This window comes from Abramis brama, assembly GCF_963993115.1.
Source record: "Abramis brama genome assembly, chromosome: 22".
NCBI lineage: Eukaryota > Metazoa > Chordata > Actinopteri > Cypriniformes > Leuciscidae > Abramis > Abramis brama.
The window spans coordinates 18,188,272-18,210,532 of NC_139984.1; the positions used below are offsets into that span (position 1 = coordinate 18,188,272).

At 38.3% G+C, this 22,261-nt stretch overlaps 1 protein-coding gene across 2 annotated transcripts; it reads right to left on the reverse strand.

Annotated features, from left to right (window-relative positions):
- Positions 1 to 529: 529 nt before the first annotated feature.
- spsb1 (splA/ryanodine receptor domain and SOCS box containing 1) lies at positions 530 to 21,542 on the reverse strand. Of its 2 annotated transcripts, none has more exons than XM_084099173.1 (3): positions 21,416 to 21,542; positions 7,767 to 8,648; positions 530 to 2,113 (listed from the first exon to the last, which is right to left on the reverse strand). In XM_084099173.1, the coding sequence occupies exons 2-3, from the start codon at positions 8,458 to 8,460 to the stop codon at positions 1,986 to 1,988; spliced, it is 822 nt and encodes a 273-aa protein (XP_083955299.1). In that variant the 5' UTR covers positions 8,461 to 8,648; positions 21,416 to 21,542; the 3' UTR covers positions 530 to 1,985. The 2 variants fall into 2 exon arrangements, with proteins under 2 accessions (XP_083955299.1, XP_083955298.1); XM_084099172.1 differs by lacking the exon at positions 21,416 to 21,542 and adding an exon at positions 18,373 to 18,538.
- Positions 21,543 to 22,261: the final 719 nt, after the last annotated feature.

Genomic DNA, 22,261 nt, shown 5'->3' on the forward strand with positions numbered 1-22,261 from the left:
CATAGTGTACCATAGTGATTCAGGATAAGACAAAAACACAGTTTGGAAAATTGATTCATGATGTACTTGTTCATTATATCATCTTTGTAAATTTTGAACAGACTGCAGCTTAAATCAAGACAAACCTGATTCTGTGTGAAATGTTATCAATTTGTAAACTTTATGCTGCGTTAAAAGCAAGACAGACAAATCAAGGTTTATCCTTGAATATTTTCAGAAGTGACAGACTGTATATTTAAATGTTTTAAGAGTCATCCTGCACTGCACAGATTTCCATCCAATCAAATGCTCTCTAGAATGAGAGCGTCCCGTCCTAACACCATTCATAACTAGCAAATCATGATTAATGGCTGTACAATCAAAATGTGAATTTATATTAATATTAAACAGAAAAAGTTACAGATATAAGTAAACAAAAAATAAGTAAACAAGAAAACAATTAAGTAAATAAGCAAATGAAAAAGATTAACTAATGAACAGACCATTTTCATGGGGTTTAAGAGCATAAAAACCACAAAGAGAACAGATGTCAATTATAATAAACTTTATTAGATAGTTACCAATATTATCTACATCACTGAATACAAAGAGAATGGTGGTCTGCAGGCAGAAAGGGTTTAAAAACAGGGAACCAAACTATCCCCCTAATGCTTAGCAAAATGGCTGCCAAACAGGAACTACATTTACACATCTAAAAGACTAGAATGGGGGGGAAAAAACATCTGGAAAGAAAAAGACAATAATTGGCAATCTTACTTTCTCTGCATCAAGACTTTAAAATAACAGAGCAAGAAACATCAACATTTGCCTGCGTGCCACTTTTAACATTAAGTCATAGACAAGGCACCACACAGCAGTGTCACTATTCAATCCCTGCTTTTCTCAAATCATCAACAGGTTAAAAACAAACACTCGAATAAAACCGGCAAAAAGTAATTGTGGGAAGGGTGTTCACAGGTTTTAGGGGCCATTACAGAAAGCAAGCTATACAACCGCTTATTGATTAATGTATGCTACATAGTTTCACAGTGATGCTATCTTTAATTTAATATAAAAATGACTTTAAATCATGGCTTTCTCTTAATATACCAGTATCATGAGCCAGGCACTTCAGATATTGCAGTGTTAACAGAGGTGAGGGACTTGTCGAGAGATTAAAAAAGCTAGCATAACGCACTAGCCGTGTTTGTTTTCCATGAATGTTAGCCTCTCAACTCCCCCTTCATAGACGTCAAAGACTTTTTCCAGGCCAGACGGTCAGACTTACAGCTAAAACCAGGCTATTTTTAACCTGCCAAGAGTGAGCAGGGAAAGACATCACCTTCCCTTGAGTGTGTCATCAACTTGCTGACCTGTTAACCGTGGCCACGGATCGGAAGTTGACTCAGCTACATTATTATACTGACCGCAAGGGGAAGGACAGTTGAAAAACATATAAAAATGTCAATATCAACATAAAAAATTGCTGGTTGTTAAGCCTAAAGGTGTTGAGAAGGTAATGTATTTTGCATTGCCTGTAAAGAGTCACTATATGGACCCTCAAATGAATGACATGATACAAGAAAGGTGCCAAAATCTCATTTAAAAAAGAAAAAAAAAAAGGAAGGATTGAGTAAAAAATTATAAAAGGAAAAGGCCTTGACAAACAGCTGAAGTTTCACTAAGCCATGATTAGAGAGAAGAAGGGTTCTTGTTTTCATATCTGCCACAGGATTCCAGCGAAAGCATTCGGGTGGATATCCAGTAAATGAGCGAAGCAAGAGACGTTGCCACACTTGATCCTGAAAGCATCAAGCATGAGACACCCTTGTTCTGATTTGTAAAAATAAAATAAAAAATGTGTTGGTATTATACCCAGTGACCGAGAACGGCACCGAAACCAAAACAAAGATGTAATGAAACAGGCTTGCCAGAGTGAAGATTAATCCCAGAGAGAAACAGAGGTGGATGCTATGCCTTGAATGGTTGTAAAGGCACTATTATAATCATTGGTAGAGCAAGTAGTTCTTAAGGGAGGCAGGTAAGGGCAGTCCATGGATTTCACTCAGTCGTTCTCTCCCCAACGCGACCCGTACCGAGCGCCTACAGAGGTCCATTAATGGCAGAGGTTCAGCTACAGGCAGAGAGAGAGACAGATAGAAATTCATTAGAAACAATCACTCAAATACTTTGTAAACTTGTAAATCCTGACGTAGGCTGTCCTTCCCAGTAAGACTATGATGGGGTTGTGTGTCAGACTGGGTGTTTTATATCACTCATGTTCAGATATCCTCATTTACACACATAAACATGGTACAGCACAAGCCCAAAACCTTGCGTAAATGTTAGGAGTGCCGGGAGTCTGTCGTGGCTGGGCGTATGAGGAGCGAACAAGCTTATTCTTCGTAGAGAGTGTGTGGTAATATGATAACAAATAAAGAAGAACGCAAAGATCTTTGTTGCATATTTGGGTTTCTTCAACCTTGTGCACTTTGTCTCAGGGGTTGATTTTTATTAACTAAAAGTAACATTAAGCATTTACAGTGAGGAAAATAAGTATTTGAACACCCTGCTATTTTGCAAGTTCTCCCAATTAGAAATCATGGAGGGGTCTGAAATTGTCATCGTAGGTGCATGTCCACTGTGAGAGACGTAATCTAAAAAAAAAAAAAAAAAATCCAGAAATCACAATATATGATTTTTTAACTATTTATTTGTATGATACAGCTGCAAATAAGTATTTGAACACCTGAGAAAATCAATGTTAATATTTGGTACAGTAGCCTTTGTTTGCAATTACAGAGGTCAAACGTTTCCTGTAGTTTTTCACCAGGTTTGCACACACTGCAGGAGGGATTTTGGCCCACTCCTCCACACAGATCTTCTCTAGATCAGTCAGGTTTCTGGGCTGTCGCTGAGAAACACGGAGTTTGAGCTCCCTCCAAAGATTCTCTATTGGGTTTAGGTCTGGAGACTGGCTAGGCCACGCCAGAACCTTGATATGCTTCTTACAGAGCCACTCCTTGGTTATCCTGGCTGTGTGCTTCGGGTCATTGTCATGTTGGAAGACCCAGCCTCATGTGCAGAAAAACACCCCCAAAGCATGATGCTACCACCCCCATGCTTCACAGTAGGGATGGTGTTCTTGGGATGGTACTCATCATTCTTCTTCCTCCAAACACCTTTAGTGGAATTATGACCAAAAAGTTCTATTTTGGTCTCATCTGACCACATGACTTTCTCCCATGACTCCTCTGGATCATCCAAATGGTCATTGGCAAACTTAAGACGGGCCTTGACATGTGCTGGTTTAAGCAGGGGAACCTTCCGTGCCATGCATGATTTCAAACCATGACGTCTTAGTGTATTACCAACAGTAACCTTGGAAACGGTGGTCCCAGCTCTTTTCAGGTCATTGACCAGCTCCTCCCGTGTAGTTCTGGGCTGATTTCTCACCTTTCTTAGGATCATTGAGACCCCACGAGGTGAGATCTTGCATGGAGCCCCAGTCCGAGGGAGATTGACAGTCATGTTTAGCTTCTTCCATTTTCTAATGATTGCTCCAACAGTGGACCTTTTTTCACCAAGCTGCTTGGCAATTTCCCCGTAGCCCTTTCCAGCCTTGTGGAGGTGTACAATTTTGTCTCTAGTGTCTTTGGACAGCTCTTTGGTCTTGGCCATGTTAGTAGTTGGATTCTTACTGATTGTATGGGGTGGACAGGTGTCTTTATGCAGCTAACGACCTCAAACAGGTGCATCTAATTTAGGATAATAAATGGAGTGGAGGTGGACATTTTAAAGGCAGACTAACAGGTCTTTGAGGGTCAGAATTCTAGCTGATAGACAGGTGTTCAAATACTTATTTGCAGCTGTATCATATAAATAAATAGTTAAATCATATATTGTGATTTCTGGATTTTTTTTTTTTTGATTATGTCTCTCACAGTGGACATGCACCTACGATGACAATTTCAGACCCCTCCATGATTTCCAAGTGGGAGAACTTGCAAAATAGCAGGGTGTTCAAATACTTATTTTCCTCACTGTATATTTTTGAAAGTGCTTTAACACGTAGTTTGAGATGTGGTGGAAATTAAGTTGTAGTGGGAATTTTCATGGCTTTCTAAAATAAAATAATTTTAAAAACAATATAAAAGAAGAGATGCATGCATGTAAAGTAATCATAAAAAAAAAAAAAAACCTAATGGATGTGTTCAATTTTGTTTTCTAAAAGTCTACATGGCCAAAATGCCCAAAGTTGAAGAAATATTAGTGTATGGATTCATTAGCTTACAAAACTGACAAAAGCAATTCATCAGCTGATGCTGATATAATAAAGACTTGGGTTTAACTCTTTTACAATTACAGAGAGAAGAAACTGTGGCCAACAAAGAAAAAATTCATACAGTGTGCACCTGGCTTAAAGTATAACAAGTTTCCCCACAGGTCCCATTTAGCCCAGCCATATACACACCAGCAAGTACTTTGAATTTCTGAATGGTTTCCACACAGCACCACCTGCGCGGATGTTGAGATTACTTCATAAAACGCACACTTTTGCAAACGAGACACTGGGGAAACCAAACAGAGTGATGTAAGGGATGAATAACAGCACATTTATACCTCTGTTGACCACAAGCATGACGAAGAATGCATTAAAGGCACTGACACAAGACAGATACAAAAGGAAGCCAAGGCCTTGGAGTCAGAGGCTGAGTAATACTCTGGCTACTCTTCTCTCACACGCAGACGGGAGGAGAATTCTCCAAAAATGGGAACACCTGTGTCCTGAACTGATGCAGTAAGGCAGCACCAATACTTCCCAAAGTCAGACCTTCATTAAATGTTGCTACACATGGCTCACTCAGGAAAGAGGCTTAAGAGTCATTTCATCATCTAATGGCATGCAAAACATCAAGGTGATAAAAGGTATTCCTATGGAAAGGCCATAATTAGTGGTCCGGAGACTGCTTCCACTGAGAGTAAGGCGGGTTACAGCTGTCCCGACTCCCGAGAAGCCCAGACATGAGTAAGTCTGGCCCTCACCTGCATCCTTTCATTATATGACCACAGAATGATAACATTATAAGAATGCCCTCCAAAACTGACTCATTACAGCATACTGGGTTGAGGAAATGAGTCAGATTCACAGAAACTACATGCAAAAACAGACAAAATTATGTAATCAAGAATGTACAATTTGATGGAAGACATTGCATGTTAGCTAGCTCTCATTTGAATGAATGACTAATTTTCAAAACCCTTGACCTTTTCCACTCTTAGAAGAAAACAAGCTAAAAAAAAAAAGGAAATATAAAAATAAAAAAAAATTAAATGGCTCAAAGAATCAAAGATTGACTGCCATTGCAAGGGAACCCGTTCCTAAAACTCAGCTGTTCGTGTATAAAGACTAATTCTACTCTGCAAGTAAAATATTAAGTGCAGACAACTTGTTCCCAAAGGCCATGTGAATTTATTTGCATCAAATACACATTGCGCAAATATTCTCTCTAAAGCGGATTCAGAGCAATATTGCCATAAATAGCTACAACAACTCTTAAATTTTTACAATAAGTTTATCATTTCTTATTGTTAAAACTATGGATGACAAAATAAAATTAGATAAAAAAAACCCTGATCTAGAGAACATGTTGGCTGATATGAAGAACATTTTAATGGTCAAAAATGTGAAATTTCTACATTTAAAAGAACAATATACAACATTTACTCGCACTATAAAAACAAAATATAACCACTGAGCCATTGTTTTAGCCATTGAGGAGCCTGAGAAGACTTCTATCAAACAGGTATAGGTGTCTCACATAATCAGGCTAATAATAGTTTTCATTAAGGAAAAGCTCAGTTTTGATTCTCTATAATGGAGAATGTCTGTTTAAATATTCCTGATCAGGCAGCAGTGGAATCTGCTCAAGACGTACGTAATAATGAAAGAGCAGAGCAAAGCGGCCAGTTTAATGATTACCTTCCAGGAAGTGTGTGAGATAATGATGTCATATGCTGTGTTCGAAATCGCCCCCTTTACCCTCATTCACTATTCCCTACATTACTCCACTAATATAGTCCACTTGAAGGAGTGAATGAAAACAAGTGAGTGAATTCAGAAACTGAGTGCGCCTGAAGGGCTGCCACTTTTGCATAGTTTGTGCTTGCCATTTAATAATCAAATGAAACTTAGCAAACTGGCATCTCCAGTAGTAATGAAAAGATTTATCTTGAACTCTGCTATGGAAAGCATGTATAAACCACAATTAAATAATTTAATAATCAAATAAAAAGATTTGATTGGTGATCAACGGATGGATGATTGTGGGATTGAGTGCACTCGATAACGTCCACTATAGTTTCTAGGGGTGTAAATTGGACAGTTCATCACGATATGATATCGAATCTCTCAGCCAGCGATGCGATATTTGCAGAAACCTCAAAATTCTGCAATACAATTACGATTCGATTCAGGACTTAATCAATTGATTTATCGATATTTAGATATTATGTGCCAAGTTTACACAACCAGTTACATTTTTATTAACTCACAAATGCAACCAAAATATGACATGAACATTTAATTAAACTCCTTGAAAATTGCACACCCTCTCCCATTTGGGACATTTACAACATAACTATCAATCAAACTGCAGCTGGGTTGTTTTGATTAAGTAATACCAATACAGGTTACTTACAAAATTAAAAGTTCATTCAAAGTATTTTTTTTTTTATATATTAAAAGTTTGTTTTTAGCAAAAGCACATAACTACAACAGTCGTTTTTTGGCAAAAGCAGATAACTCCACGTTTCATGTTTCAGAGTTAAACAAAACCCAAATAAATACATTATAAAACACTCGGTTAATCTAGGTTTCTATGTTAATCTCCTCAGCTGACAGACGCCTGAGTGTGATTACATGCAATACAGGGAGCTTTTCCCTCACCACTGTAACGTGCTGCTTTAGCAAGATTCCGTGAAAAAGTTTCAGCTTTTATTTTCCTTTTACGCCCCGAAGATGATATCATGGGTTCATCAAATTCAGTGAAATGATCCATCCTCGATCACTTTTAGTCAGCTTTGACGAAAGTCCTCTCAGCTAGCGCGTCTTTTCGAAGTGACTAGCAGCCTTGTCACCTGACCTGAATACTGCATGCAGATTCGCTAAAACGGACTTACGGGTTGTGTTCACAAACAATGGTGCTTGTCGGTTTCTGCTGTAAAACATGAACTCGCGATGCCTTGACAGTGGACAATACCGGCTTTTGTGACAAAACGCGTTTAGGGTTCAGTCAATCTTGTCAGGCGTCTATTTCAGATGAGGAGATTAACGTTACAAAGACACACCAGCAGACAGTATGGTGAGTAAATGAAAATGTGCGCTTTGGCATAAATGCTTGGACGTTACGCAAGGATGTGGAGAGTGTCAAAATAAAGGTACCTCATATCGATATTTTACGTGGCATCGATCCATATCGATGTATTGTTACACCCCTAATAGTTTCGGAGACCACTAAAAATGGCTGTCCCCTCAAATAGTGCCCTATTTAAGGGTATAGGGGTGATTTCGGAAAATCATAGCTTTTATCAGGTAAATTGAGCTGGCTTCATACAATTAATGAATGAGAAACAAACCCTTCCATAGACACACTGGCTACAGCCACTTTCAATGTTTAACAACCCACAGAGTCAACCTTGTTATTCAAGAGACGAGTGGAGGAGCCATGAAAAAACAGACATAGATAAACAGGCAAATTCAAACAAGCAGAAAGGGTGATACTTACGATCAAGTCCATTGATGTACCGGATTCTGATTTCACAGTGTCCCCACACAGCACTCACTACAGGGTATAGCTTCCTTCCTTTGAGTCCTCTGAAAGCAACCCCTAAATATTGTCCGTCGACAATAAAACTTAAAGTCCCCTCGTCCATGTCCAGGACCACCAAAAACGAGTCTGGAACGATAAAGGTCTCATCAGGCTCAAGAAAAGCTGGATACGTCCTACTGGGCTGATTCTTGCCATCATGATAGAGTTTGTTACGTCCCAGGTCCCAGCCCCAGGACTCGCTATTGTTTCCTACAAGTGCAGTGTATCCTACAGAATGCAGCGGGGCTTCACCCGTCGCCACACCAACAACGGCGTGGGTTCCCCGCTGGCGCATAGCCCAGCTGATCTCCCACACATGCAGTCCCCGTGTGTATCCCACGCGGCCCCGGATAGCATCTGTACTCTGCGCTACAGGGTGCCGGTGAAATATCAGTTTATTGTCCTCTTTAACAAAGATGTTAAGCGACCGGTCATCATTGTTCCACGAGTGCTGCACTTGGACATCCTGCAAGGCTGATGGCATGTCTAACAACATATCCAGACGGGAAGGCTTGGTGTAGTCGAGGGCCTGCAGCTCTAGCTTGAGAGGCCGAAACGCCGGGTCCCGCATGTCCACAGTCTTTATGCCTCCCGGAACCTTCTGCCCCATGCTCTGGGTAGTCTTAGTAGCACTTTACTCCCCCTCTTATCACAAAATGAAGCAAATAACAGAGAAAGAGGGCAGTCAGGGTCCACTCCTTCACCTATGCCCCTCCACCAATAAGGAGGCCAAGGCCGCTGTTTTTATGCCAGTGGTTGCTGGGAAACCAGGTCAAAGCAGCTGCTAGTAACGCTCACCTGGGGAGATTAAAGGGAGAAAAAAGGCACACAGTTAAATGACTGAAACAAAGCAACTTTTTTACGGTTGCCTGTTTTCCCATATCACAATAGAACTACAACCACCAACAATAACAACAGTATAATCATCATGTTATTTTTACCATTACAGTTATAAATTACTGTTTATTAACTAATAATAGATATTACTATAACACAAAAGTACAATTATCCAAACTGACAGAGTGTGTTAAAGATATAAAGTATTGGATGACAAGTCATTTTCTTCTATTAAAGACTGAGGCATTCGTTATTGGAACAAAAAACCTGTACACAGAATCTCTTTGAGAATACAATTTGCATCTAGAAGGCTGTACAGTTACTTCATCCTCTATAGTTGAAGTCATAGTTATATTAGTAATAGTTATAGCAACTTGTCTTTCATAGGTTACAAAACAGCTTTCCACCTTAGAAACGTCGATAAGCTACAGAACATGCTATCTGTTTCTGATGCAGAAAAGCTAGTTCATGCATTCATGACCTCTGAAATCCATACTGGATTAATGCATTACTAGGTGGTTGTCCTGTATCCTTAAACAAGCTACAGCTTGTCCGAAGAGTTCTTACCTGGTCAAGAAAACATGGACACGTAACCCCAATTTTATAATTTCTACACTGGTTACCTATTAAGTTCTGTATCGATTACAAAGTATTACTACTGACCTTTAAGGCCCTAAATGGTTCTGCTCCTGTGTATTTAACCGATCTTCTATCGCCCTACAATCCATCATGCTCTTTAAAGTCATAAAACTCTGGACTTTTGGTAGGATCTAGGATGTCCAAGTCCACTAAAGGAGGGAGAGAGCACTCGGTTCTCACATTTGTCTCCTAGACTTTGGAATCGCCTTCCTGATCATTTTCGGGGCACAGAGTCACTCTCCCGGTTTTAATCTAGATAAGACATCTCTTTAGTCATGCATTTACATAATACATCTCATAACCTTTTACTCCAGTAACTTGTACAGCAGTTATATCATATTAAATGCACATGTTTGTCTTTTGCCTTGTATGTTATGAACAGTAACTACAATTATTTTCCATTTTCTTTTCTGTTTCTACTAGAGATCACGCCAGCTCCAGTTTGGATCCATCCTCTTACAAAGATTTTGGATGACCCAACACTTGAAAAGAGTTTACGCCAATCCAAGCCAGGACTTCAGGTGACGCCAACTCTGAATCAACATACACAACTGCCAATTTTTTTATATTTTGTGATCACAACTTGAAATAAATGCTTTAATGAGATAATAGTTTCTGCCTAAATGAATACATGTTGGCTATACAGCATAATTTGTATTATCTTAGAACTACACATTTCTGGAAATATGGGCATTACATGGACAGTCACTTCTGATACTGTAAATTACTCTAAGTTGTAATGTAATGTAGAAACAGGCATTTTCTGTAAAGCTGCTTTAAAATGATGTGTATTGTAAAAAGCGCTATACAAATGTGAATTGAATTACTAGGTTTATTAAACTACTACTATTACACAAAACGGATCATGAAATGTGTATATGCATCATGTATGTTATACAAGCAGATCTTTGGTTTTGTAACAAAACAATATTGAACTTAAGTTACATATCTAGTAAGATTTTAATGAGACACCCTTGATTAGGCACATGTTTGACAAGCAAAATAAATCTACTCTCCTATACAAACTCGGACAAGAGTGGACTGTTAATAGCACAGTAACTGTATCATTCTGTCAGTTGCATGCTCAATGCCTCACTTGTGTGTGTTACAATATGGTTTATTGGTCCAAGGCACTTTTCAGAGTCCCATTATATCACATGACATGCTCATAGGAGAAACAAATCTCTAGCTTTACCACAACTAACCCGCTCTTGACTGATTCACACAATGCCCTTTAAAAATAAGGGATATAAAGGAGAGAAAAAGACAGGCTGTTTCCTCTTAAGCTTGTCTAGTCTGAAGATAACAGGAAGAGCAATAAAAAGTCTGACATATATATACATATATATAAAAATACAGAGCCGAAATGTTTTCAGTGAAAACCGCAAATTCAGGCCAGCAAATATTCCACCAGACAAGGTCAGTGGCAAAAGAGGCAAGGAGGAGAAAAAAAAAATAATTTCATTAGACATGCTTAGAGACTAGACATACCAGTGCCGTGTGTGAAATCCCCACCCGATGTCCTGGTTTCTAACGCAATTCCTGCCCTCCTAAATTACATCATTGTTAAATCTGATATTCAACAATTAGGGCAGTCTACTAGAAAAAAAACAGCAAAAAAGCTTTATGGCTGTTATCTCCCAAAACATAAAGTCAAGTCATTTGTTCTTTCCGTACAGTGCATAAATGAGCGAAACTGCTTATTGAAAACAGCATTTCATAATAAGCTGCTGAAGGGCCCCAAGGGTAATTGAATTGTAGACAAGAGTTCATTGAGGTGCATCTTAGCCCTTTCTCTGATACAAGTAAACAACCTTTTAAATGGGTCACGCCTCTCCGCCACTGGCCTACCCAAGGCAGAGGAACACCAAGAAGTGGGTGGCAAGTTTGTGAATGCCAAACAATACAGTCTTCAATGGCTGTCCAACCTTTAGAAAGTAGGAAACATGTTAATTTGCACACTCTCTATGCAGGGAGCAATTAAGCTCTGTGGCAAAGCACCAACACACACAGACAACAGCCTTTTACAGATCTGTTAGAACCCGGTGACCATTTTAAGTGAGATATCGCATTATTGCATGATACACTGGGGCAAGGTGATGTTGGTGACCCTGCAGGATCGTCTTCACTCTTTGCATGGTGTTTTAAAAGAGACTGCTTGGCATGTCAGGTGACAACCTGACTGTTTTTGATTGGTTTAAATTTTTTGGTGGTTTATGAGCAGGGACTTTGCAGGTGGTTTGCCGACCCCTTCTGTGTAGAGCTGATTGAAATGCGTGATGGGGTTCTGGTGGATTTGTTGGGCCTGGGGAACAGTGGTGGCTTTTGTCTTGTCCACATTTAATACTTATGCAAAACTGGGCTTCCCTAGACTTCTACCTCCCAACCTTGCACCTACTTGGATGCAAATATGTACCTCCAACTTGAATTTCCCTACATGCACCTTTGATTCAATTTTGAACATTTTGTAAGATTTTAATGAGAAAACACCCCCTTGATTTTCTTGATTCAGCTTACGCTTTACACAAAATAAATCTACCCTGCTCTACAAACTAATAGACAACAGTTGTTTTAATAGCACAGCAACTGTATTATTCTGTCAGTTCATTGCTCAGTAACCCTGATGATGGCATTGTGAGCAAGTCAACCAGTAGAGATTTTGCTTCTATATACAAAACCTCCACTGGTTGACATGCTCACGATCATCAGGGTAATTTCTCTTCTCAAAAGTTGCAGCATGTATTTGCAAGATGACGGACGCTACTCTGAAATGGGGACATTATCTTCGACAGGTTTTAATCATGATACTGAGGCATCTGGCAGGCAGCTGTGAGTGAGGGGCAAAGCAGGAACGAGAAAGTAGATGACAAATCATGGTGTCAACCCAAATGTCACACAGATGCTCTATTCAGACAGTGGGCAGACGGGGTGAAAAATGGCAGACAAATGGCACTTTAACACTGCTTGATTAAAGAAGTGTGAAGACTTCTAAACTGAGAGACAAAATTAATCCTAGAAGACATTCAAATGAAAATCATCCAGATATCGCAGATATTGCACTGCAAAGTGGTACATATACCATGCCAGGAAGGCAGCATAAACACTGGTTACAACTGCAGAAATAATGTTACAGAATTGCTTTTAAATATCAAGCAATGTTGGAGCAGAGACACAGTGGGTAGCACATTGTTCACGACACACAAGAAGCTGTTGTGCTCACAGGACCTGGGTTAGGGTGCGATTTGGGTCATGTCCCGAACCCAGTAACCCTCTCTCTCCTTCCACTTTCCTATTTAAAAAGACAATAAAATATATATTCATAAAAATAAATATAAAAGCCAACAAACCAACATTGATTTGGTTTTTAAAAAACTTTTTATATTATTTAAACACGTTTATATTACACCATTTGGAGGCAACAGGCAAGCAGCCTGAACTCAGCTGTGTAAAACAATTGAAAAATATGATTGCTTTAATCCAGGGTGAGTCTACGTTCATGAAGGGAGTGTCAATATAAAGACACCCTGATCTCTTTCAATACAAATCAGACCTTCATATTTCTCAAACTTATTCTCACTGTTGATCATGTTTTGTCTTGTTGGTTACCTTTTATAACTTATGTGCTAAATTGCATATAAGCTAAAGGAGTTAGTTTTAACTTAAAACATGAATTGCTAAAAACGCATTTGGGGTTTTTAAATTGCTGACACTTTTGACATTAAGTACTTAACTTTAAAAAAAAGTTGAATGACATAAAATGTCATTAAACCAGCAAGACATAACATGATCAACAGTGAGAATAAGTTTGAGAAATATGAAGGTCTAATTTGTATTGAAAGAGATCAGGGTGTCTTTATATTGACACTCCCTTCATGAACGTAGACTCACCCTGGATTAAAGCAATCATATTTTTCAATTGTTTAACAGGGCTCTTTGGGGCTGACAGCCGTTATGAGAGAACAGGAGCACGCTTAACCAGCGCTCACCCACTAGACAAGCCCAACAGCTCTAGGCAGAGCCACAGCAGGTGCTGCTGTGAACCGTTTCAGAAAATGACAACACCCTTCACAAATATATACTGCAATCTGATAGAAATCTTCTGAACGTTGCTAAAACACTCATGTAGGCCCCATGTGGAGACCAAATTTGGGTGGTGCAGTCTCTGCCATGATGGTGGTAGAGGAAGCCTCTTGTTTTTAATGGTCCCTACCCTGTGTTCCCTACCTAAGTCTTTTGATGAGTAACATTAACTGAAACTTAAAGACTGAATATGAAACAACTACATAAATATGATCCAATATTTTTAGAAGTAAAAAAAAAAAAAAAAGTCTCTTTGCATTTTTGTTGTCCATAAAATTAAAATAATCCAATGTTTTTTTGGACCCTGCTGACTTTCATTGTAGGGACAGGAAATGCTGAACCATAAAATATAGCATTTTGTATTCCACAGAATAACGCCAGTCAAAGTTTGGATACAAATTAAAGGTGTCCATCCAACTGGATAAACTCGCATTACAGGTAAGAGGTGATGCTCTTCACAACAACCTGTCCTGCAACTTGACTGTAAAAACAGGGAAATACTGTATATGAAACTGAGCAAGGAAGTGAAAAATAATCTGAGACACCACATACGACATTGATAAGAGCATCCCAATTGTGGTAGCACCATCACACTAAAAATTAAATGTTAAATCATTCATGATTTACATTATCTGCCAAATATGACTTCCCCATGCATGCTCACCACTGACTGACCTAGATCTGATTCTGAATGGAGACATGAAACTAAAAATAGATTTACAACAGCTCAGCATTTCCTAGTTTACAGTAAGGGCTACATGTCAAGACATGCTATATTGTTAGCATAATGAGTTATTCACCAAATGAGTGCAGTTACGCTAGCAAATTAAATGCTCGGTGTATCAAAGCCAATAGAACAACAAAGAGTAGTGGGAGCTTTAGTTTGCAACAACAAAATAGCAAAAGCTATTTCAAATGCCATCAGTCACCCTTGAATGAAGCGAAAATAAATCTGCCAACAATAAATTCTGAACAAAACATTCATTCAGAAGCATGTTAAACAGATAAATATGCTAACTCAAAACATCACAAACTGAAGGACTTGTAAGTCCACACCAAGACAATAATTTATTCAGCTGAACCAAACCTGTGATCCTCACCGCATGGAAAAGTGCCAAGAGAGATTTTACAGGGAACATGGGCTACTAAGAGACATTCATTAGTGAAGTTTATGCAACAAAGATCAGGGCAGTTGCAGTGACACGTACAGACTTGTGTAACTTAAGGTTTAATCTCAGCAGACACAAATCAATTCACCTCTGAGGGTATCAGGTCAAACAGAATGTCTAAGACCCTACATCGGTGTCTATGTCTGCACCAACAGCATTGACTGATGCCTGAATGAAAGTGATCATTTCCTGTTACTTCATGACTGACATGCTATATTGCTAAATATATAAAGCACAGGGCAAAATGACTGCGCTATAAGCAATAGATTAAACAAAAGTGGAACTATTGCAAAGTGTGATTCTATTATATTAGGCCTATATAGCCTAATACTTCCATTCAGAAAGACCACTTTAAATTGATAAAGTGCAGTATAAGACATTTATGTTTACAAGATTTCTATTTCAATAAATGTTGTTCTTCTGAAATTTAAATTAAAAGAATCCTGAAAAAAATGGGGGAAACTGTTTTCAACTTTGATAGTCAAATGTTTCTTGTTCCTTCAAATCGGCATATCAGAATGATTTCTGAAGGATCATGTGACACTGAAGACTGGAGTAATGATGCTGAAATTAATTATATTTTAAAATAAGAACGTTTTTATATTGTAAGGTACCCTAACAGAAGTTAAGGTAATAGTAACTAACTTAACTATCCCAAGTTAGAAAGGTTCTTCATGAAACCTATAAAATGCAATCAGAAGAACTTTCTTTTAACAAATAAAAAATCTAGGCCATTCCATGTTAGCCCAAACCAGACAAGCACCATTAGTGAAGGGGGAGGTGAACATGAGCAAATCACAGTTTAACATTACAAAGTTCGCATTGCTGTAATCCAGGTCAGTTCAGCAGGACGTCCTCTACACCAGAGGGTCAGGAGATACCCGTCACACAGGCCCATAACATCTGTGTTCAGTCAGGGGCATTTAGTAAAGACAGTTAACAGTAAATCAGTCCTACCTACTGTTCTTGCAAACACAAAGGAAAGATTAATCTGTCTTTAATACATCAACCACACAGTAATCTGACATTAAATAGGACATCAAACACTGAGCTGATGTCTCTGCGCGTCATCTCAGAACTCATTGATGAGAAACCCTTTTGAACCACAGTTTCCGACTAAATAGTTACTAACCTAAAGTTCAAGTTACAACAATAAAACTGTGGTAACGTCATATTTCTAATAACAGTGATGTCAAATATAAAGCGACAAAGACACTGTCTGAAAATAAGATTTAGGGGCAGTTTACATGACACCACTTTCAACTAAAAACTGAAAATATTTTATGCATTTTGGGGGCCTGAAAACACAAACTTTTGAAAATGGGTTCAAAGTGCAAGTTTTGATACCAAAAATTATACCATTATCGTCTCTGTGTAAACTACAAAAAACATGAATTTGTGAAAATGGTGATGTCATGCACATGCATATTATGCCTTCAGTCTATCCACCTTATTTTTCAGGTAAGAGCAGGTATGGCCATTTGTAATTTTAACCTGTCTAGCTTCTTTTCATTTGCGTCGTTATTTTTAGCTGTACAAAACATCTCATTGTGAAAAGTGCAATGCAAAAAGTTTGACAGTTTACTGCACTTTGATATATTCTTCTTGCATTTCCCTTCAGCAGCTAATAAATCGAAAGTCTCACACATTCACAGAAAACACCTTACTTGTGCATTGAAACATAAGGTGGATAGGCCCATTACAAAATGTCATCACCACCTACTGGCCTGACATGCATAATGCGTTATTAATAGTTTTCGCAGATCCATGTTAATAGGGTTCGTTTTGACTTCACCTGTATGCGGAAAAACTCAAAGGATCAACATTTCTGTTTTCAGGACATTGTCGTGTAAACACCCCACAAAACACGAATTTGTGAAAACAGTGACATCATGCATACTATAGGTAGGAAGTGTTTCTTTACAAAGTGACGTCGCCAACTACTGGCCTGGCATGCATAATCTAGCATTTTTAGTAATTTTCACTGATCCGCGGGAACGGGGATTGTTTTGACAACGTTTGTCATCTGCATGCGAAAAACTCGAAAGGATAAACGTTTCTGTTTTTAGTACATCGTTGTTAGTTCTGCTATATCTTTAAATATAGCCTACAACATGAGTGTGATTGTTTACTGCTGTAATGTTAAAAAAGCAATAAGTTAAATTTAGCAGTTTACATATATATAACCAGTTAGTTAATTTCTTCAGTCAATGAAAATAGTTTCAAAAGAAGCCAAAGCATTAAAGGTGCAGTATGTAATATTGACAGCTAGCGGTTGAAATGGGTACTGCATTCCAAATTCAAAATATTGGAGAGACTTGTTTCCCACGCTCCCTTCTCCTCGACAGTGAGGAGACTTAGCCTACATACTTAGTTGGTGAGTTGATATTGCGTTTTAATATGCTACCGCTCAGAGATTTTTAGATGGATACAGAGGCTTTTTAGGTTGTGAATCTCTGACCAAGTTTGTTCGCTGACTGGCAACCCGGGGTGTTGAAATATAATTGGGTAAATAGGCAAAGTGCAAAAATAGACATTCCGACACGGAATGCACATTTCAAAGTAAAATAACTGGCTGTAGCAAAGTTTTCCAAAGAAACGAGTATGTGAATTCAGCATGTTTCCTAAATATCTGCAAACATAATGGTATTTTCATGCTTTTGTACAGTCAAAAACTTACATCACCTTTAAGCTTTGCTTCTCACCAGTTTGGAATAAATATGACTGGAGCGGAGCGCAAGAGATTTCCCCTTCCCCCTCAAAGCGCTCTCTAATCACCCTAGTTCCACTCCGGGTTTTTAAGTCTCCCGCTCCTTGGCGAGATCTTGGCGGAGTTGGCGCGAGTGTGAAAACAACGCTCACTTTCAAAGGCCCACACTCCCTGCTGCAGGTAAATACACGCGATTCCACGTCTATTCACGAAAGAACACACTGACTTAAAAGAAAAACACACACACAAAAAAAAACCAACATGACTTCAAAAACGCTCTTTCCCCCAGGCAGGAAAAAAAGTCGATAGAATATTACACAAACTAGCTATTACCAAATAGCACTCTTGGAACACCAAACAAATAATTAGAAAAACGGGCTTGATTGTTAATATAGTTAGTATAAGAATTGTAACTAGACGATAGCGTTGTTCTTCATTTAGTAGTAACGTTAAATAAGTAATGTACAGATAGCTTAACACAAATGGCTCCACACCAATGCTCTAGGTCTTTAAGGACCTTATAAACCGAAAGTGAAGCATCTCCAGCATTGTCTAGGCCAAACATCTTTGAGGTCGTGGAGTAAAACTATAAATGGCTGCAGTTTAAGCAGAATTTTCATGTAAATACAAACTAATTAAATGAGCTTCACACTATTCAATAGTAATGCGACTACCTGGCCTTTCGCAGAAAGGTTAAGTGTCCCCACTGAACAAAATAATCAGACACACAAATCTATTAATGCTGCCAAACTTATCTTGGGTAGGAAACTATTAAGCGTAGGTCCACGAGGCATCTTTGTTGGTTTAAAACATAATTTTATACCCATTACAAACGCAGGAAGCAGTTGTTGTTTAGTGCACAGCTAACGTTAACGTTACTCATTTATTATTTACACAGACGCATTAGGAAAGGTTCCACAAGCTAGCACGTTTATATCGCATTTCACATATCTTCGGCTTGTTGAATGAGCACATCGACTGGTGTTTGATTTCGAAAAGCTTGGAAAACGCGAGTGTTTGCATGTGAACACACAGCAAAGACAAAAGACAGGCAAATGTGTTAAATCGTAACAATTTCAGACCCTACCTGCAACGGATACACGCCGGCAAATAAACCATAGGCGAAGGAGTGGAGCGAGTATGTTCCTTTCAGTCGGTATTCCCGTGCAAATCCATGACTATACCTCCTCTCTGTCTTTTTAGCATAGGCTTGTATTGGGTGAAATGATGGCTGCTACAGCGACAGAAACATCTCTCCAGTCACGTGGTCAAATAGCTCTCAGCTGTTGCTGAACGAACGTCCCTCCCAATTGAGCTGAGCTGTTGTTATTTAGCTCATTTCCCCTGATAAACCCTGCTAATTGTGGAATACATAATAATGGCATAATCACTCTGTGTGTGCATGCCAGATATAGATTTATGCGCTAGTACTCCCTTTCTTTTTTAGCAAAAGCAAACCAAATAGCTTTATTTGAGGGAAAATTACCAAAATTTCCACTAAAAGTTATAAAAATGCCCATATATTAAAAATGTTGATGCATTGTAGCAACTTCCTCTGTTTTGTTTATTTTCTCACATTTAATGTATTTCGTGATGTTCTTAATTAAGGGTTTTATTAGTAAGTTTTTTCTTAATTTTATTTTCTGATATAAAGTATCACCTGACGCTTATCATGCTCAGTGTAGGCCTTCACCCCAACTACTAATATCTTGTGCATAAATAAAGATATTTAAGGTAACAGTTTGATTTATTATTTATATGTAAAACATTAATTCAATTTAACAATTTGAAAAATGGATGGTACTCTGGTTGCTCTATATAGTTAAGAGAAAATATTCTGTTTTGTTTATTTGTCATGTCAAATTTGATATATTTCATAATATTCTTTTTAGGGATTTATATTTAGCTATTTTAATAATACAAGTAATATTATAATTAAACTATAATTAATAATAATTAAACTGAATCATTACAACACCATTGATACTGTTTTCTTTATGTAGTTACAGAAAATGTGCTTTATGAAGGTTAAAAAAAAGTTTTGTTTTGTTTTTCCATAGGTAAATATTGCCTTTTAATAAATAGTTATTTTCTGAGAGTTTATTTCATTAATATTTCTGGCATTTATTTATTCATATACTGTGATAGGGGGCATATCCTCTAAAATTCAGAGTAGTGATCCATTAATATTGGTTTTCTATTTCCAATCTTGAATGGTTGGTTACAGACTTGTAATGGTTTTCCATCACAGTAATATTTGCACTTTCATATTCACTTTCAGACTGACTGCACTCCGGCATTGTTGCACCCTTTTGTGTGATGACTGCATTTCCATGCTTGAAGACACTGATTCATGTGGCTCCTCTCTATATGACTCAACAGACAACGAGGCATCTTGGCAACCCAAACTGTCTGGAGACACACTAATAACTCCTCTATAGACCTTACACAATGGATCACTCCTCCTGAGCCCATCTCTGTGGTTGCTAGTGTCTCTAAAACTGCTCTGTTTTGGGGTGGAGTGGATGTTTTCCCTCTGATGTAGACCTCAGTGAAGAGGTGAGCAGTGATGGTAGAAACCAGCAGAAAGTTATATTGATCTAGCATCCGGCTAAGAATCACATTCTCGCTTAACCATAGTACTACCATTAAGGGACATGTGAAATGTTAAAGACTTTTACTGTCCCCTTGTGTTCACCCTGGTTACTCACAACTCCAAAGCTTCTTTGATATGCCAAGAGTAATCGTACAACACAAAGGCAGATCCCAGATCTTACAAAACCTTTTGTTTTCTAATAGTTTGATTGGCCATTCTGGGACTGGATTACGTTGGCTTTTCTTCTCAATAGTTACGTTAAAGGTTTTCAACCTTTTCAGTACCAGGGTCTCTTACTTTTCTTGTAAAAGGCGGTTGCTAATAAGTGGCTAAATGGGATACACAGAGGCTGTCGGGGACATTAAACGTCATCTAAACTCATCTACACGCTAGCTCACTTTCATAGCCTCGTTGTGTTTATAATCGCGCCCTTGCAAGCTATTATAACTCGAACTTTCAGGGAAAATATTTTTAAACAATGACTGAAAGAGTTGTTGGAAGCTTAGTGATGGTGACGTACTGACGTTGAGGACATACAACCATGGTAGTTCATTTATAGCCTACCTTTAGCTTTTGACTTCTTTTGAATTGTATTTACGCTTCATATTTCATAAAAGTGGAGATTATCACAATGAACAAAACGTGTAAGAATCATAAGCTTTCATTAGTCGAAGACTGTAGTAATACAAAAAACAATAGAAAAAATGTTTTTTTGTCAAAGGAACCAGGGTGATGCTAACTTCCGGTTTGGCCTGCAAAAAGACATCATCCGTGCACCACTCTATTACTACATTAGATAATAGAAATAGGGCTGGTTTCATTTAAATGAATTAGATTAAGCCAGGATTAGGCCTTAGTTCAATTAGGGCATTAAACTTGGCCTAGAAAAAAACATTACTGATGTCCATCTTGAGACAAAACAATTTTAATATATGTCAGTGCAAGTTGCTTTCAGTTAAAACAGCTCAAACATATATTTTAGTCTAGGACTAGACTTAAACTGTGAAACCAGGGGTTAGGTACAGTATGTCTAAAGTGTTTTTATTTTATATATCTTCTTTAAACGGACTCTGTATAGTGCATTCAGGGACCCCTGAAGGACAGCTTGTAGTTGTTTTACATTTCCATGATTAGCCTCAGTCCTTTATGCCAAACTAAGTGTGTTTCAATAAGGCTGAATAATGGCAAGCATACAAAAGTCGCACAATTTCACTGACTGTTTTTAATTTAGCCAGACAACCACTAAGAGCCACTGCTTTCTCTTTCCCTCCCGCTCAGACTCAGACTGACTAAAGGGAATTTACAGTTTCCTTTCAGATGTTTAGGAGATTGTGCCTTTTAGACGAGCCAAACAAGAGTTAATATGATTAGACATCATACACTGAAGCCATATTGTTTCATAGCAGTTTCTCTTATATCCAGAAAAGCTAATTTTAAAGTTTTAACACCAGCTATATAGTATTTGTGACATTGTGGTCTGGTTCCCTTTTCCACCAGCACGCAACAAACAAGTGTTTGATTCTGAGTGACTCACCTGCTATGTTTCCTCAGCAGAGCTCCAAACATCTCTGCACAAGCACCTCATTCTTTTCAGGAACTGGAATCGAGCTGCAGGAATGTGAGCATGAGTAGCGTGTCATAAGGAAAAGGAAATTTACTGTGAGCTAATCCCACCATCACACAACACTCTGACACATTCTCTGAGTCATTCTTCCAGCAGGCTGCATTAACTTTCTCCAGCACAGATGCGGTTTATTTCATATGGTAGCCATAAGCGAGGCCATGCTGTGAAATGAAGGACTGGCATACTGTTGAACGGATATTTTTGCTTTGTTGGCACAGCAGAAATATACTATAAAACAGGAAGTTTTCAGAGGCTGCTATTTTATTCCCAGACTCGAGGGGGTTTTCTTGGATTGCTTAGTTTGGACTAAGTATTTGCTTATGTACAGTTGTTTGATTATTGCATATGTTGGCATTTATTATCTTTAAGAATGTTTTTATGTGAGATAGCTTTGCTTAAACTGAAAATTGGCAGTCAAAATATGCACATTTTTGCATTTATATATGGACTTCATTGTTTCCCTTTTATCCTCTTGATAAGCTAGTGGACTCTAGGCCTCATTTTTCCAGGCTGATTATTTGCTTAATGTCACTACAAGAGGTTTTGACATTTAGAGCAGCTTTGAAAGGTGATGTGGAAAAAAAGAAAAGTTGTTGTATTTAATTTAGTTGGGATTAGTCAAAAATCATTGAGCTACAGAACAATAATGCACTGTGACGGCTTACGATAGAAAGGCAGCCCTTTTCTGCCACCTAGTGTTTAGATTTGTATGGCACAACTGCAGGAAACCTGAAAAAATATGAAGGACAAACCTAA